Source organism: Serinus canaria, chromosome 2, assembly GCF_022539315.1.
Source record: "Serinus canaria isolate serCan28SL12 chromosome 2, serCan2020, whole genome shotgun sequence".
NCBI lineage: Eukaryota > Metazoa > Chordata > Aves > Passeriformes > Fringillidae > Serinus > Serinus canaria.
The window spans coordinates 58,324,675-58,344,266 of NC_066315.1; the positions used below are offsets into that span (position 1 = coordinate 58,324,675).

General features: G+C 37.0%; 1 protein-coding gene across 1 annotated transcript in view; it reads right to left on the reverse strand.

Moving 5' to 3' along the window:
• CTDP1 (CTD phosphatase subunit 1) overlaps positions 1–19,592 on the reverse strand; it is a 98,189-nt gene that overhangs the window by 52,796 nt on the left and 25,801 nt on the right. Inside the window, exons 7-11 of the mRNA XM_030235430.2 lie at positions 18,930–19,096; positions 16,529–17,614; positions 9,120–9,261; positions 6,749–6,979; positions 766–931 (exon numbers count right to left, since the gene is read on the reverse strand). Of these exons, the coding sequence (XP_030091290.2) occupies positions 766–931; positions 6,749–6,979; positions 9,120–9,261; positions 16,529–17,614; positions 18,930–19,096 (1,792 nt within the window). The remainder of the gene's footprint in view (positions 1–765; positions 932–6,748; positions 6,980–9,119; positions 9,262–16,528; positions 17,615–18,929; positions 19,097–19,592) is intronic.

Genomic DNA, 19,592 nt, shown 5'->3' on the forward strand with positions numbered 1-19,592 from the left:
ATATAAAGTCCCTTCCTTTTGTTGGTGGAATATGCAGTTCCCTTCTCATATTTTTATTAAATTTTCTGAAGATAGCTCAAAGCCTTTTATAGCCAGAACCTTGGAATGAACTTACTGCCAAGAACATGGCAAGTTATATGCTCCTGTCCCCACCCCAATGAACTATCTAAGCCTGAAGATGAATTCAAGCTCCAGGGTCACAAGATTTTATACTAAAGTCACATAGAGGATAAATTAATGAAAACATGGTGCAAACGATAAATGATACACAGAAGAAAAACCACCTAATATTATGCAAGACGGTGGCTCATTTGAAAAAATGCATAGACTATTAAGTGAAAAGTGAGCAACTAGAGGTTCACAGTGAATTTCAAATAATGTGCTTTTGTATGAAATACATGCAGCTCACTCAGGAACAGAAAGCTCCCTTCACCTGCAAAACAATTATAGCTATGACTTAACAACAATGCAATTACATGTCTGCAGATAATGAGGCCCCATGACATAGCTATCCACAGAGCAAATTTGATAACATGTTTAATGTGAAGAAACTATTCTTAAAAGAAGTTCTGTTTTAAAGGTCTACTTACACACCACAGTATTCTGTTTTGCTTTGCAGAACATAACTGCATTTTAGCCTGAGCCGTACTTTTGTCTGCTGTGCCTTTTACTTAAAGTTACTGTAGTGGCATACAAGGTCAGTTCACATAGATGCATAATTTAATAAAAGTCAGAACTTATGTCATGTAAAAAATTTAAGCTCACCTCTTTATCCATACTCTCTAAATCCTCTTTACACAGCGTGTACAGAGGCATTGTTTCAGACATACTCGGCTGCCGTTTCCTCTTAGATGGACCAGGCTGCTCTTCATTTTCACTCACTGGCAGGTCATCTTCTTCAAACATCTGCTGTTGATGTGGCTGAACAACTCTGAAAAAATTCAGGGGTATCACATAAGATAGATTTACTTGGTTCAGAGCTACAAATAAAATCGTATAAACAATTTATGACTGCCACATATCTACAACTTCACTTAATAAAAGCTCTGCATTCATCAACAGGTCAGTCAAGTCTCCTGATTAATTTCAGTCTGACAGCTAAAGCTTTTATTTTACCTTTGACACGGTACTCACTCTCCTGCCTTTGCATTGTTCTTTTACATAACCACCAAACCTTTCTTGTTGCCAAGAGTTCCAGCAGTTGCAGATGCGTTGCCCCTAAAATACATTAGTATTTCTGCACAAGTGGAGTTTCTCCATCACTTGACAAATTTATTATTACAAAAGCAAGGCTGACATTCTAATGCATTTTTCCTGATCTATGCTAGGCTTTTAATTTTGAGTCTCTAAGTATACCCTTCAAATATTTCTCAACCTCAAAGACAAGAGTTCTGTATGTAAAAAGCACTTCTGCAGTGTCAGTCTTCAGACCTTTCCCACACGCTAAGCCTGGATAAGATGCAAAACAGCCAATATTTCTTTTTGGTTAGTGTATTGAAATACAGTAGCTTTTTCTTTTAGTCTGTATTTTATTACATTGTTAATTACTGTACTTAATTTAAACAAAAAGGAATATCAAAATCTTCATTAAAATGGGTAAAATAATCATAGCTTCATGGGAGTTGCTTTATGATAGCAATAAAAAGAAAGACTACATGTACAACAACAGCAGGAGACTTCAACCTTTCCTTGGATAAATTCTTCTGTGACTATTACTTTAAGTACTAAAGACTTCTAGAAGCTAAAATTACTATACCATACAGATTAACTACCAGTACTGGTCAGTCATAATAATCTCCTGGAACAAATGACAGCAGCTCAGCACCACCCAGAAAACGATTCATAGGTCATAAAGCTCATGGGTCACAAATTATTTATGTTAGCCATAAGACTGTGTATTGTATTTGGAGAATGACTACCAAAAGCAGGTATAAAAGTGACTGTATTTGAAATCACAGTTTCAAGATGCAACCAGGTGAGACCATCAAACTGTTTTTGAGAATGACTGTGACTGAAAAAATGTACAGTATAGTCTCTGCAGACAAGAGTTTTTATGCAGAATGACTAATTCTCATCAAGCCAGGATTTGCAAGAATCAGCTTTAGACCAACAGTCCCCCATTAAAAAAAGCCATTACTAACTTACACAAATCTAGTCAGCCATAGGTAAGGTCCTACAAATTATTTCTCCATTGGTGAACTTGACCACCACTTGAAAAGGTTATCTAAATATCAAGGGTTTTTTTTTACCTCAGTACCTAAATTCCAGAATGTATGAAATCTGAAAGCCATACAAAGCTGTCGATTCTGCTCATTTTGACAGCTTGTATTTAGCAAACTCACATCTCTCTTCTCAGATCCCATGGACAGGTGCAGGAAATTTGAAATCTTGCTTTGAATGGGAGGTTGTGAGGGAAAAGAGCTGAGCCAGTGCCATGCTACCCAGATCTGCACTATCTGCTGCAGAGGAGCCCCAGCAGCACAGCAGACACATGCCCCTTTGTAGCCTCTTATTCCTGTACTGTGGAATTTCTTGTGAAGCTTAAACAATTTGGATGCTGCCAAAATGAACTAAGCAGACTGGTTTTTTTTGCTAGTTTCTCACTACTGCTACCAGTTTTTGGGTTGGGTGTTTTTATCTCCCCTCTGTTATGTTTTCTATTTTAAAGATCACTGTTTTCTCTTGCTTTTAAATTGCTCTCAGACAGTAATTTTCATAGGTAGATGACAAAAATAATACTGCATTCCACTATATTTTCCAAAAGTTTCTTTTAAAGTATGATTTCTCCTTGCCTTTTTAATATATAACCTAGGCAGAAAAGGTGGAGATGCCATTAATATTCTTAGCAAAAGAGAGAATGGCAAAACAAAAGCTATAGGCATCTTACAGAACTCTAATAAAAATATGACAAGCTTGACAATTCCTAGAATTGCAGAGAAGTTATATGTAGCATGACAGCCAAGCAGATTTTCTTAGACTAGAAATAAATCTAAATAAATCCAGCACATTTTTAAGAACACATTGTCATATGGTTGATGAGAACTCCTTTTGTAGAATAGAGTGCAAGATCATACTTGACTGAATTACACACAAATATTAGCTGTAAAATAATTGTATTAATAGCTTCTAAAGGCTTCTGTCAGATGTTTTTTTCCAGTATTTTCCCACTGCTACTAGATAATAAACACTGGGCCTTCTCATGAAATTATTCCAAAAGCGATGTGAAATAAAGTCTTCTTAAAGGTTTTTAAGACATTTTTATTCTGTCAAAACATCTTTTAGGCTTCTACATTTTCAGCTGCCTTTAAGTTGAATAAGAACTAATGACATGAAAATGCAGGAATTTACATTTATTTCTAATTAAATGTGACTCATAAATACTTTTAAAAAAAATAATACCATCTTTAATTCTGCAGAGGTTCATTGGTACTTGACAGTCTTACACACACAAGGACATGTATGCAGAGTGGGGCCAACATTTGTGGAAGCAACATGCACCTTTTTTGATACATCAGGGTAAAACCTAAAATAACATTATCATCACAGAAGTGTTAAAAGTACTTAAATTCCAGTCACATGTTCAATTTGGCACTTCATATTTTTGCTGTCATAATAACATTGATAACATTAAGTAGGAAAAATAGTAATTATGAACACATAAACTCAGACAAAAATGTTGTAAGTGAAATTAATTTATACAAATCTTCAAGTATGTCTTAAGCCACTAACATCTGCTTGACACACCTCTTCAAACCAAGCATTCGGTGCCTCTTAGCATTATTTTAAACCAGGGTGCCACTTTTAACTTCTCACATGTAAATGACACCCATATTTTAAGCCTTGCCTCATCTGTTAGCATATTACTAGTGTTCACTAAAATGTAACTTGCAATATAACTTTTTCTTTATTCTAGTCCAAGCTGCCATTAGCTTTTACATTACTTTGAACAACACTACATTACAGGTCTCATGATCTGTTACAACTTTAGTGTTTACTGCAGTGTTTGCAGAATACTGTTTCTGTATGAAAATAGCTGAGATACAAAAGGCATGTCAAAGTTCTGACATGCAGGTTATTTTTAGAGAGGAATCCTTCCTGTGCTCAGACAAAGAAGAGCTAGTGGCTACCAGCAGCTCCTGAGCAGCACTGCATTCCCTTTCCTTCTACTACAGCTGCGAACTTTTTTCACTCTTCCGCATGGGCTGCAACAGCCATGTTAAAATAGCAGGTGCTCAAGTCTCAGAGCTGAGCACAATGGCAAGACCTGTTGCTTGAAATGTTAACCACATTGACTGAACCATCTGTAACTCACTGGTGACAGTTTCCCTGCAAATTGCATGTATAAATTTCAACTAATTATATCCAATTTTAAATTATGTTTCAAGTTGAATTCCAGAAAGAAACTAAAAATGTTGAAAACCAAGACAGTGAGAACTGAAACTGCTCTTATGAAATGGTATTCAGATAACTTGAAGCCCTTTGCAATAATCTGCCCTGCAAGGAAGAGGCTCTCTCCTAAGCACAAGGAGGTCTCTTCTTAGACTGAGACACCAAGAACCATTGCTGTGCCATGTGCAGGTACCAAGTCCCCAAGGGCTTCCACTCACAGCTGTGCAATTTTGTTTCTCACTATCTGAAATTCAGAATCAGATGAAGATTTGAGAAACTATCAAAGAAAATTATTGGAGGCTTCGACTACACCCACCCACAACAGGAGCAGTTGTGAGTGCCAACTTTAACTCTTTTTAAAATCAATGGTTTAGTTACAAATATTCCCCTCTTTCTGTAGAATGTGAACGAGAGAGCACATTAAACCTGTCAGGACAAAAAAATATAGTCCTCTACCAATAAATTGCTGCACTAATGTAGTTTTTTCTTAAGACAAGTATTATATGAAATTTTAAAGCAGATGTGAAGCTTTTCTAAAAAGCTATCATTGACATATGCATTAAGATAAAGCTCACACTACTGCCTCAGCTCTTCCAGAATCAAGACACAGCAGTGCTGCTTCTATTCAGCTTTTTGTTACTTCACAGCCTTCCTGCTCTGTCTGCACTGTAGTATTTAAACAGCCTTGCTTTTCTCCTACACTTTCCAAAACACTCCTCAGGATCTCAAGAAGGTGGAACTGCCCTGAGAAACAGAGATGTGTCCCAATTAAGAGATTAGCGTTTACAGGTCACCAACTTCACCACTAGAACAAAATCAACAGGAAACGTGACTGAAAATAATTTTTCTCAGCATAGACCTTATGCTCATCTCTTTTCTTCCATCTGCTTAGTTGTGGGTAAAGTTGCAGCACGGAGTAATTGGATTCACAGTCAGATTAAAACATCTCAATTCTGAGCACTGACAGTCACAAAAAAACCCCACTGAATTGTAATAAAAGACAGGAGTAGAAAGGACACACAGCCTCACTCCACCCTCAAAATCTGTCAGAAGCTCTATGAAACTCAAAGGACACCTAAAGTATATTTCTTCCTTTTCAATATGATCCTCATGTGAAGAACCACCTCAGCATTATGGAAAAATAGGCTTAGGTGTGGACAAACTCTTCATCAAGTTGCTGACAAAGGCAGGGAAACCATTAAAATCTATTCTTTTGAAAGCATTCAATGATGTATTAATATCAACATAACCCATCATACCGAAGCACCTTACAAGTGTCATGACAATTACATACAGGTAAAAACCTTCCCAGCTTCATTTCTAGAAAAAATCCTTTCCACAATAACTAACCAAAAAACCCAAAAATTTTTCAGCTCCTCTCTGGATACATGCTGTGTTGATTATTTAAAAATTCTAATGCTCATTTACCATGTCACAGTAAACTAAAACAGACTTTGAAAGACACAGTTAAAAAGGAACTGAAAACAGGACATCTTCACAAACAAGAGAGACTCAAAAAACCTGTGTTGACAAGAAGAGGAAAGCTGAAGTAAGAAAAAGGCTACAAACAGATAACACTTTACAAAGAAAAGCTTTGTCTTTAACTGGGTAGTCTTTACCAGTGGAGAGGCTTCCTGAGCTTGCTACAATTCCACAAGTCAGATCTTTCATTTAGATAATTGGGGATCAGTTCTAGATATTTCACACATCCTTAAGAGACAAAAGGTGGTTTTGCAGCTTTATACAAATTTTGACAAAATTCAGATACATACTAGCCTTTGTACTTCAAAAAGCAGACTGCCTCTTCCTCCTCCACAATTAGTGTCTTGACTTAATGGTCTAAGGATTAGTAACAGCACTCAGCCATATGGCCTTATTTCACAATGCTCAGACAGCTACACACCTCTTCCATCACTTCTGATATTCCTCAAAAACAAAGTTATTGACCCATTTGAAGGAATTAGGTGAAAAGAAAAATTTTATAAACAAGAACTAAAGGCTATCAGGCATATTTTATTAACAAAAACCAGTCTAGTATTCCAAGACCCATTAAGAAACATCAAGCTGCCTCACTTAGGCTATCAGTTACCATAACATTCTTCAGACTACACAAACTACACACTGAATTTATTTGGCTTGAGGTTTCCAGTTCCACTTCAGTGAGGCACAAAAAGCCTCTGGAATTGTAGCATCCTGACTTCACTTCAGCTGATTATTTCCTTGTGCTTATTTTCTTGGCTTTTTAGAAAGCAAACAAAGTAAAGCAAAAATACCAATTTAATGCAAGGATAATGAGAGTAAGACTTACTACAGAATCTAAAAATGTAGACAGTGTGACTCTTAGCTATGCTTTAGGTACCTGAAGGAGGAGTGTTCACCGTGGACTGGCAAAGTGATGGGAGGAGCTGGAGACTGGAGGTACAATGACTGCCCAGATGTTTGTGTGCCTTTCCTGATCAGCTTTCCAGTGTTAGGATCATAAATTCGAACTTCAGGACCAGGCTGAGACTTCGGATGGATGGGTGTTGGGTGAAACAGAGCAGTCTGAAATGTGCTGGGTGTATCAGGAAACGTGGCAGGGCTATTTTCTCTGTTAGATGGAGTTCAGAAAAAAAATTGCATTAGAAATTTTAATGGGCTATCCAGCCAGAACATAAAAAATGAGCATTTCCCTCTTCTGCTTTAGAAGAAAAGGGAATGGTTTGGAAAATCTCTAAAGAAACATTTCCTTCCCTCCACCTCATTAAGTCCCACTGAATTTAAAACAGAAAACTGCAAATACAAGATAATGTCATGTTTAAATTGCTGAAATATTAATAAGTGTGCCTTAGAAATTGTCTAAACACAAAGTTACTGAAATTATTTGCAGGTAGTAACAACAGCACAATTAGCAAAGCATGATAATCTGCATATATGGAACAAAGAGAAAAGCAGGCCATTGTATCCATCTTTCTATTTGCTCTCCAAATTTTCTCTGAAAGAAAATAAACACGTAGTATTAACTTGCAAGTCATCCTAACTGATTTTTTAAAATACTAAACTACCTACGATCACCCTGATGCATTTTAAAAACATAACTTTAGAAGTGTCAGCAGAAACATTCAAAGATCAGTTTGCAGGAATCACCATTATGGCATACTATCCAATTGTGATGAAGTATCACAAAAAAAAAGGCAAGCAGATTGAATAATTTTTAAAAAAGCATCAACTTAAACAGCATGTTATGCTCCATGAAAGCAATACTATGTTAAAAAAAGATTCAATTAATTTGTAACAAATACTAGAAGTGACACAAAACTGGAGTTTTTACCAGATGCATTTAAGGACGTTTCTCAAGTAGTCTTGTAGCAATAACAGAGTAAACCAATTCCAAGTTTACCTATTATTTTCTTGCTATCTTAAGTTCATTTTACATGCAAATGTTTTCTCAGGCCTCTCCTCTCCCCTATTTTGTATGTGCTTTGGACCTGTAATCGCTATTTCAAGCAGCTTCATTCAAGTGAAAATCTTTTTCAAAGTAGCTGCACATATTGGGTTAAAGCAAAGGTATTTGCATTAAGATGGATATCTTACTGACTGAAGCTTGTGTGGGGGGGAAGTGTGAAGTTAAGAGGTATTGTATTTGAAAACACAGAAGCAGGAAAAATTATCATGTTTCAGTAAAACGGAAAAGTGAATTAATAGAGGGAGGAACACTAACATTCATCTAGGCATCAAAAAAAAATGTTCACAAGCTACTGTCCAAGTTACTACTGCAAACTTAGCAGTGTCAAATTAAGCACCCCATGCAAATATTCCAAAGTTTGATTTAAAACCATCAGACAGTTGTTTTTAAATATTAATTATCCTAATCAAGCCATTAGCAGGCTACATGTTTTTCCCAACTTAGTGTGTCTCAACTTAGTGTTGCATTTGATAAATGCCCTCACTGCCCCATGTTTCTTCTTTTGGTGTCTTCAAAGCCTAACACACCATGTTCTGCCCTCAAAGGGCATCTTGTAAGTAGAAAGTAAATCTCTAGCATAGTCAATCACACCAGTATCAGTTTAATACAGAAATCTCATTATGCTGAGCTCCTTCCTGTCTAAACATGGAAGGGAAGATCCTCAATTACACTTGTAAGATGTGGGTCAACCCAGACAGGTGAGTCAAGAAACAGAAGCTGGCTTGACAGTACCTTGTCATGAATTACTTTAACCATGCCACTATCCTGCAGGGGACTGTTACCAAAACCGCCTCTCACTAGTTCCTTTCTTCCAGTTTTTGCTCCTGTCTTCATGCCTTCCAATTCTTCTTAGAATTTTCTATTGTATTTTCCTGTTTCTTTCTTTCCCATCACTACCAAATTTCACCAAAAAATGCCATACATTACTAGTTCCTCATGTAGTCTATGTACATTTTTTGGCATGAATGATCCTATGCTTTGGTGGCATTCCCTCCATTTGGTGGCTTATGGATGAACTAAAAAGGGCAACTTCTACAAATTAAAAGAGCTAACAACAGTAACTGCAAAGAAAGTAAAGTTACCATGAGTTTTCTCCTGACTGTACTAGTTACTGAACTGCCTCCTGATCCCTTGACAGTCGTCAGTTTAAGCAAAAGAGAAATGGACAAAACCAGGAGTTCTTCCATGGAATCCATATGCACCTGAACTTATGAGAAACCAATTTATCAACAAATCAGAATAACCTGCTTTCACGGCCCCTATTCCCTCAAGGAACAGCACTTACCTGTGTGTTTTGATGTAGTCATCCTTTAAGGGAAAGAGCTGTTCCTCAACCTTGTCCCAGCGCTCCAGGCAGCTCCACAGCCAATCAGGGTTTACAACATGGAGATCCTTGCAGTCCTGAGCTTGCCGTACCTTCTCTGTGCCTGTTACAGAGTCAAACACAACATAACAGTGTTCCCAGAAACACAGAAGATAAACCAGTGTATAGTTAAAACTAAGAACATTTTGTCATCAGTTGTACAGAAAAAAAAAAGCACCACTCCTCCCCAGTCCAACAAAACAATCACAGCTAATAAAAGTGAGAATCTGACTAAGATGCAGTACCTCAGACTCAAGCTGGGTGAGGGTAACTTTCTGAAGAACTGGCATCATGCAAGTAGCCCACTAAGATTTACACAGAAAATCTCTGAATCTTCTCAGCATGTTAGCCCAACAAACAACACAAGTGCACTTTTGTATAACATCTCCTTCCCTTGTATTTGTTAGTAGTCCAAGAAAAAGCAGCTTTTCAATGCTGTTGAAGCCTAACTTATTGTACTTACTTTTTACACACACCCCTCTGTTCATAGAGCATGCTACCTTTTAACAGGCTGTCACTCACCCAGCCTCCATCTACCAGAGATGGAGGCAAAGCTGATAGAATTCCTTTGTGCTGAATCAGGAACAAAGAATGTGAAGCTAAACAGAATTCCTTTGTGCTGAAACAGGAACAAAGAATGTGTAGCTAAACAAGGCAGGCTAGCCTGCAGCCCAGGTGAAACCATCATGCAGTCCACATGAGACCAACAACAGTGCATCTTGCAAGTAGCAGGTGATCTCAAATTCTACTCTCTGGGCACGCCAGAACAGAGAAACTCGGTAAAGTTACTATGAATCTGCCAAAAAGCACCAAAATCAGCACTGTGGTTTAATCCCAGCCACTTGTAAACTCCTCCAACCACGCCAGTGCGATGGGGAGGAGAATCAGGGAAAAAACAACACTAGTCACCTAACAACAGCTAATGAAACAAAGTAAAATATAATAATACTAATAATATGAGCCCTTGTCTGTTTTCACACACGTGAGAGAAATGAAGCAGTGAAGCCTCCAAAAAAAAAAAAGTTTCAGAACAATTCTGACAAGCAAGCAAGAACAGTAAATTAATTTGATTTTTTTTTCATCACAGTTCCCTGGAGTTTCATCTTCATGATTGTCATTTAACAATACAATTTTACTTATTTCAATTTAGATGAAAATCTTGAAGTACCCATGCTTCTTCACATAATTTGAAGATGAGACAAAGCAGCTAACCTCAAATATTTAATACCCTTTGTACAACCTGAACTACAATCCACTGGGATAGACAGATGAACTGAAACACACTTGAGGATTGATGTAACTAGCTGGTTAGACAGCTCAGTTTAAGATATCTGTATGATTAAATGACTAAACAGAAAGGGCAAGAGATAATTGTCCTTTATGAAACTCCTGAAAGCCTGTTTCCCTACCTTTCATACCCCAAACCCAATGGAATACAGGAACAGGGCTACATTTTGCTCTAGATACACATACTTTTTTCCTTGGATTTAAGATTAGCAGAAAACAATGTTGTGTGCACAAATATATTTCTTATCTCTTCAGGTGTAAATGCAACCAGTTGCACAGTTCAGGATGTAAGAGCTGTATATATAAAGCTTTCTCCACACCAGTATCATTGGAAAAAAAAAAAGTTAACCTAAGAACCCAAGACAAACACAAAAAAAAGTACTTCAAGACACAGTCCTGTCCAAACCTCTAATGACTTGGATGACATATTTTAATTTTTGCCATGTAATAAAAATAAAACCACTGTCCAACAAAGATTCAGTGAAAACAATTTTAAAACTGCAACTGTGTTAAACCCTAGCACACCTCCGCAGTTCAAGAGGTTTTAACTGGCTAAAACATAAAACCCTAATAAGGGAGGTCAATGTACTCCCTGAAATCGTACATGCCCTGATTTAAGAAATCTGTTCTCCAATTAATTATCAGTTACAAAAGCAATTGAGAGAAATTTCATGCAACAGTTGCTGGAAATGAGCCAGTTTACAGTGCCAGAAGGAGATTTGACTGGAGATATTAATATTTAATTAACCTCAATAGGAATTGTAGAAATACCTGCAGTTAGAAATAGTTATGTATAAACCTGTATTTAATTTATACACACGGTATATTTCATAAGAAATAAAGCAAAGGTTCTAAAAGAGAATCAGTTTAGGAGATCTGGGAGAAAAAGGACTGTAGAAGTTTAGCTTGGACATTGCTTTCTTTAGCTTGGACATTGCTTTCTTTTGAGAATAAAGGAGAAAGGGAACGAAAACATCAGAAAAACAAATCAGCAAGAAGACAGCTGTTATAAACAGGATGCTAAAATCAGGTTCATAAGCATAAGAGTTTCAGAGCAAAAAAAGCAACAAGAGCAAGAAGTCTGGCAAAAGTTTAGTTATCTGTGCCTGTTATCAAATACTGCATCAAATATCAGACAAAGCTGGCAATACTGTCCTGCACATAACAGCTCTGGAGCTGACTGAATACCACATGCAGTAGCAGTGGTTTCACTAGTAAGCACACACAACAGCTAACCAGAGCTGGTGATGCTATTGGATAGACAGGACTATGTTGCTCCTTCTGGACTTCATCAGGGGGAAACATGGACAAAACTGTAAAATTGCACCTTCACCTCATGTTAAATCTGTGAAGTTACATGAGGAGATGGCTTTCTCCAACTGCTTTTCAAGCTCATGTTTCTGCACTAATGTCAGGTGTTTCATCTTGCTGCTACTTCCTCCCCAGCCCCTCATTCTGCATTCACACACATCTGATTGTTTCATACTGGATGTATGCTGAGGAGCCATGCAAATTCTTCTAGTCGACAAGACTGTGACAGAAAACTTAAACATGAAAGCCAAAACAGCACAATTTTGTATGAAGTTGCTAATGGAACTAGATGGTTTAGGTTGTCAGGGACCTTAAAAATGTTCTAGGATTCTGAGAAAGGTGGTGACACAGCCTTGTTGTAACCAAACCCACCTCCCAAGAGTCAAAAGTCTTACCTTTCTCACCTCCACAACAGCAAGGCTTTCTGCCTCCTCCCCATTTCTAAAGTGCAGTGGCCTATGGGACACTCCAGCATACTGAAAACTGCATGAGGGAACACAAATGTGTCCTCTTGGAGAGGGCTTCCTATTTCTAGCTGACATCGTCACAAATCAAGATTTCACATGTATAATCTACTTTAAGCAACATTTGGTGAAACACCAAGTTTAACTAGGAGAAGAAATAGCACTGTAATAATATGTTTGCTGTCTCCTCTTCCTTTCTTCAGTGAAACTTCTCCTTTCTGAATTACACTTATTAAGACAAACAGCAAAAAGATTTTAATCTATCCAAGCAACAGTATTTCTGATGCAGCTAAAAACATCTGAATTACCCAGCTGAGCTGAAATTCACTTAGAGAAAAACTGATCTTCCAGACTACTTTCTCACATTATTGTCATCTAATTACCTTCCCCTACTTCAAATTCTAAAATTGTTCCAAAAAGTTAAAAAGGCACCAAAGGTTTTCCACATGAAGCAACTGGGGGCCAAATTTATCATATCTACTCTCTGATGGATACAGTCTGACGCAGATAGTATCAGAAAATGTTATTTTTCAAAACTCATCAATTCTACTTCTGAACTTGTTGAAAACAGTGCCCAGCCAACTATAGCCTCTGATTCATCTCACCCATGCAGAACTCAGTGTGAGTGCTCAAGGCTGTGTCAGGACTAACCAAAGCACACAATGGGGAGAGATCACCAGCAGCACTTGCAGAACTTTCTCCTGATTCCAACACACCAAAATCAACATATCCTTATGGCATTTTGCCAGACACTGCTCAGAAAATCTCATCACTACAAATTTATTTCTCTTCAGATAATTTTTATATATAGATCTTGATCTATAATCAAACCCTCTTCTGCAAGAACACTGACCTAAAACAAGTGACAGATGTGCTGTTCTGAAGCTATGCCTAAAATTCAGGTTTAACTCTGCACTGTAAAACCAACAGGCTCATCTGGTCAGTGGCCAAGTTTAGAGCAATGCTTAACCTGATTATTTTAAGACACAGCCCCCGAACGTATTTTTCAGGAAAAATTGCTGTTGAGACATCACAGGAGTAGGAAATGGCATGGACTCAAATGTATTTTGAAAAACAAAAGAAAAATTCAGGGCCTAAACTGATGTATTTCCATTCTTACCACACTACAATAATTTTTGAGAGATCTGAACAGCTCTATCTGCTTCACCAGCAGAAACTCAGTACAAGAATCAACTACGGTGTCTTTCATCTGTTCAGGAAGGAACCTAACAAGGTTTATAAAATACTGTGATAACTGCTTAGTCAAGTGTGTACACAGCTATAAAAACTCATCCTACAGTGCAGTTTACTGATGCATAAAGCAAACAGCAGATGTTTCAAAAACTGAAGCTGCAGCCCATAGATAAGTGGAAAGGACTATAGGACAGCCTTTTGTCAGTCACTCAGATTTATGAAAGCTGATTAGATGATGCAAAGATCCTGTATTTTACAGTAATTCAGGCAGTAATTTCTGCCCTATGTTATGAAAGAAGCCCTATTTTTTTCAAGAACAAGGATTTAATTAATTTCAGAATTCAGAGTAACTGCATCTACACGGAAACAAACAGCCTGTCTGCAGAGAGACAAGTATATATAAAGAATAAAAAAATTAAATTATTTACCCTAATAGGCTGGGAAAAATGCTGTAAAAACAACCTAAAATGTTTTACAGTAGCTGTTCATTTCAATGCACCAAGTATGATGAAGTCACTTCACAGGGGAAACCCCATCAATTCAAGACCTAAGGGGTAACTCTGTTTTTACACTGACTTCTTCCCTTTTACGTCCTCTGCCAAATTCTTCCTTTGCCTTCAAAATGACAAAGCTAATAGTATTTACCTCCAAATACTGCTGCAGATTAAGCATATGCCTTCTTTACATCTCAGCTAGTAAAAAGTAAACATACACATTCAGCTGCTTGTCAGAGTCCCAAGTCTGCTGTTAGTGGTGTCACCCAGAAGACTGAACTAAAAGGTATTTCAGAATCACTTTTCATAAACATGTCAAAAGAAGACAAAAAGATAAAAGTATAGATAACAATGTGGCCTGGTCTCACATCATGGACTTCTGAAAAAAACTCAAGAAGGGACATGCTTTTGTTTCCCCTTTTCACCAGCAATTAGACATCAAGCAGTGCTTCAGATGTTTGCCACAGGAGCCAAAGATGCAATATTTGTATGGCTTACTGTCAGCAAGGGGCTTGTAATAATTTGCTCTCTAACCATAACAGAATCACTATGAAAATCACATTGACAGATGAATTATCACAAATCCAGCTGTGACAGGACAAAATTTATACCCTTAAAATCCCTGCTTAAGAAATTCCCTTCATGAAATTAGAACAATGCAGCCTAACTACTCCCACCTTCCAGAGGAGAGAATAATAGTCTCCAGTTGAAAAAAAAACCCCAAACCCCATTACAAAACCAGAACCAGTTAATCCACAAGGATCTTACAAAGGGTTATTGGATAATACTGTTTTATTCACTCTAAACCCCTCTATTTCATTGCCATTGTTACAGAAATAATTATTAAGTGATGATGAAAAATGACAACATTTTATTTTGCCCATTTATTGCCCATTAGGCAGAAATGACTGCCAATTTACCTCAACTACAATTAGTGCAATATGCAATTTAATCAAAAAACAAAGTTAAAACAGTTTTTCATATTCAGATGTACTTTAGTATGATTCACTAAGAATGTACAGGTGGCAAATAATTTATTTATAAAAATAGAACACAAGGACGTATAGATGCATCTACATAAACACACAACCCTCAAACAGTACATTAAAAAAAAACCCAAATAAAAAAGTCAACTGCTTCTTATTATCACATGATGTGTACCTTGATGGATTTTTCAACACTTCATTCTAGAGAAATGCATATGTTTGGGAGAGTCTTATTTACATTTATCCTATCAATTTCACCCCATCACACAGCAGATGCATCTGATGTCTAACTACATTCAGAAGTCCTCTAGTTTAAGATAAACAAAGCAATTTTTGAAATGAAACATTTTAAGATCTGAAATTGGAAAATCATCTCTTATACTGATGGCTATTATGTCTTCAATGAAGTATGACAAACTTGCATAATTCCTTGCTGAAATAATTACTCCTATTTATTAAGTTTTAAAACAGCTGTTCAGCAATAGTAGTAAAACAATGGAGTCCCAAACTGATGCATCCATTGATTTCAAAACTTCACATTCACTGTTGCAATTATCACAACTTCACAACCCAGAATCCCAGCTCATCTCAATGCATCTAATTCCATCTCCTGAGTTTGAGGTCATTTTACTACTAAAGTGTCTATCTCCATTTATCATACGTGTTTAATACTTAAATGCCTCTTGACATACAGACTTTTAAAATACAAAACAATGAAACCAAGCTGCTTCTGATGTACTAAAACCCCACATGAATAGCAGTAAAAAAAAAAAAAATCCAATAGGTGGCAGATAATGTATTTCTTTGTTTATGATGTCTGTGTGTCCTAAAAGTACCTATAAATTTTAGATGATTTAAAACATGCAGTTTTACTTTTGGATTTCATGGATTTGACTATCAGATATTTGGGTTCCATGTAATTTCAAAAGGCCAGCAATGATGGAGCCAAGCCTCAGGCTGCACCCATAAAAACCAGTGTGCTAGAAGCTAGAGCTGCTGACTGGTAGCTCCTCTATGGCAGATACCAATGGTACATTGCTATCCATTACAGCTATAAAAAACCAGGCAGCTTTGTCAAAGACAACCTGAAAGTTATCCTAAACGCTTACATTTCCTTTGACAAAATAATACAGTTAAAGCACAGTGCAGTGACAGGGTATTAGCAGTCTCTTAAAATAATTTGTTTGAATTCCAACTGAAATTGAACCATGAGAGGTGAATTTGAGAAACTGAGAAAGAGAGCAAGATGATCAGAAACATTTGTAGCAAGATGATCAGAAACATTTCTTTGACACAAATATTAGAGGTTTCTATTCAACAACTCTAAGTCTCTGACTATTAGTATCACCAATTCTTAACAAAAAACTGAGACAACACGTTGCATCAGAGGGTATTTAGTGGGTCCTACTTTTAACAATTACAAGTCACATTTGAGTAAAAAGAAGAAAAAGATCGTTTTAAAAAAAGGCTGCTAAATTGTTTTAGGAAGAATCTTTCATTTTGATTCCAATCTCAGTTACATTAAAGTCTGTAGATTATACAAAAGAGCTCTAGGCATGAACTCTTAACAGACTAAAAGCTGCTCAAATACCTACCTGTCCTTGCTGCAATGAGATGCGTTGCTTTATCAGGATCATCGGCACTAAGTACGAGATTCTTCACAATTTTAGCTCCAAGTGCTGTGGCATGATAGTGTTCCCGTGTCTTTTCAATAGGGAAGTTTGTTGGGTAAAGTCCGCTAAATATTATGGTTACGTCTGCCAAGACTTTACTTTTTAGTTCTGGTACTATTTTTCTGATGTCTGGAATTTCCTCAATCTCTTTTTTCAGGTATTTATCATACTTTGTGTAATAATCAGTGTGAACTCGCACAAGGATCTCCTCAAGGTATATCAAATGGTCGTCATCATCTGTATCATCTTCCTCCTCTTCCTCCTCCATGCTCTGGTCTAAGGACTCACCCATTGTAATTCCAGACTGTTCACTAATCTGAGATTCTGTTTCAGCTTCTTTCTTGTCTCCAGACCCATTTCCTAAATCACAAAGGCTTTCCTGTTCACTTTCCTCTTGTGCTTCATGATCAATTTTGTCCTGGATATTTTCATTAGGTAAAGACTGTGTGTCCCCAGAATGGTTCACCAGATCATCCTTTTTCTCACTCACATCAGTGCAACTCTCTTGCTCCAAATTTTCATCCTGCAGAGGTTGTTTGGACTTCTTCCAACTTCTCTTTTCCTCATTCTCACTATCTGATACAGAAGTGGATGACTTTTTGGTATCCAATCCATCGTCACTCTCACTGTCACTAGACAGTTCAAAGTCCAAGTCATTTGTTATCTTCTCTTGGGTTTGCTGCTTCTCTATAACTGTTGTATCAACTTGTTCTGAAAAAATCTGAGATTCTTTTGTATTTGCCAAATCATCAGTGACCTCACTGTCCATTTTGTGACCAGTGCTATCACTTAAGGAGTCCTGGGCATTAACTTTATCATGAGAGTTCACATCCCCATCAGATGTTTCACTGCTTACAGAAGTACTCCCATTTGCAGTGCAAGTGTCCTTTGCAGTTTTCTTGAGACCATTACTGTGCTCTTCTACACATATAACATTCTTTATTTCTTCAACATCTTTTGCTGAAATCACTCCCGAATCCAATGCCTCAGGTTTTGCAGAGTGGTTTGCTAAGACATGGTCAAGAAAGATCACAGGTCATAAGTAATTATTTGTTAACTCTGCAAGCATTGAAGGATTTATCTTGTAGTGTAAATTTTACAATTACAACTTAGAGCAATGAAAATAAACAATTGGGGGCAGATGGGTAGAAGTTTCTTCATAAAGTCCTAATCCAGAACTACAGTACAAGAACTTTATAAATAAACAGCCATGTCTTTCATATTACCTAATTTTCATAACAAAATAACTGAACTTTAGTCCTTGAGAAGACATACATATTTTAGCAACACAAAGATGCCATTCAAGCTTAATTTAAGACTGATGGAATGCAAGTAAAAGGGTAATAGAGTCAAAAGCAGAAGAGTATTTTTAGGATGTGTCCACAGATGTCTGCAGAAGTAGAGAGACAATTAAAGAAACTGCAGACTTCCAAATTTTTGGTCACAAAAATTCACTGGGAACACTGTGAAATCACGCTACTTTGTCTCCCTTTTGTGTGCATGTTCCTGCCCTGCAAGTAATGATAGGAGTCAAGTGTAGAGGTCTCACATCACAGTGACCTGATTCAGGTTGATGATACTATTTCTATTGTATGGGACACTTCTATCAACAAGGGAAAGAGAGCAATGTCACAAGTACTCAATTAAAAAAAAACCCATACCCTTGGCTAAACTGGAAAAAGCCTGACAATTGTTTCTTATGACATTGTGTTTCAAATACATTTTGCCCCTAAATAATTACCAACGTGTACTTTCTAATCCATTATGTGTATTACACTGCTGAGCCTGGCGAACACAGGATTCTTGTGTCAAATGCCAGAACACCATGTTCACTAGGTGCTGAAAATTCACACTAGTTTTATTAGCATGATTTAGACTGAGAGGCAAGCAGATTTCAACATTCATTTTCAGCAGTGTGTCGAGGCCAGAGTTTATTACCTATTCCTCCAAGTCCCAAGGGCAAGGAAGGGGACTGAAGAGGTGAAACCTATAGAGAAGAAAAAGTTTGTTTTACATGGGGTGCGAGGGAGAAAGAGTCCCCCTCTACATGTTCTTCAAGAGTTTGGTGTATTTCCACATCAGGTCTCAGCCACAACACTTATTACTGCTTCACTTCTACTATGGTTGATGCCAGAAGGAATGCTCTCAGTAAGAACAGTCCAGTGTTACCAAGCTACTCACATTAGTACTGTCAACTTCAATAGTCTGAGATTGCCCATCTGAGCACAACTGCAGTATTACTAAGACCATCTCAATGACTTACATCTATCATGTTTGTTTTTAAACCATGTTTATAACTTTGTCCACTTTTCAATCTAATTACCTTTCTTCTTCATTTGCATTTCTCTTGATCCAGGAGGTGCATTAATATCTCCTATCCCCTGAAAGTATACATATTTCTTCACAGTTATCAAATTGGGTGCAAACTTCCAAACATCCTCTCTATCATCAATGATGCAAACCATGGAATCTCCACAAGGAAAGAGATCTCTAAGAGACAAAAGAGTTGATAAATTAAGCCAGTTTTAGAAATTTATATAGCAATGGAATCAATTTCTATGGATGCCCTGGTTTATTATGAGCATGTCTGCAGAACATGGAACTTACAAAAGAAACTTACAAAAAGCCAACAATATTAAAATTATGGAATTCAAACCACAAGTTTTGAACAAATTAAAGTTAGTGGATAAAAGGGAAACAGCTCTTTTAAAATCTGTGTTCCAAAGGCTAAAAGCAGAAAACAAGAAACACCTGTAAGAACAAACCACTGCAACATTTCAGTCTGGTTTTCTTTGGTTTTTGTCAACCAATAGCCCAAAGTCAACTTTCACAACGTCAATACACTACCTATATATAGACAGGTAAAAGACACAAGAGTTTTCAAAGAGTAGATTCATTCAATCCAAGATAAAGGAAACAGAATTACTAATATCACCCATCACCTAGGAGGAAGAAGAGGTAGAGTACTTAAAATGCATATAAAAAA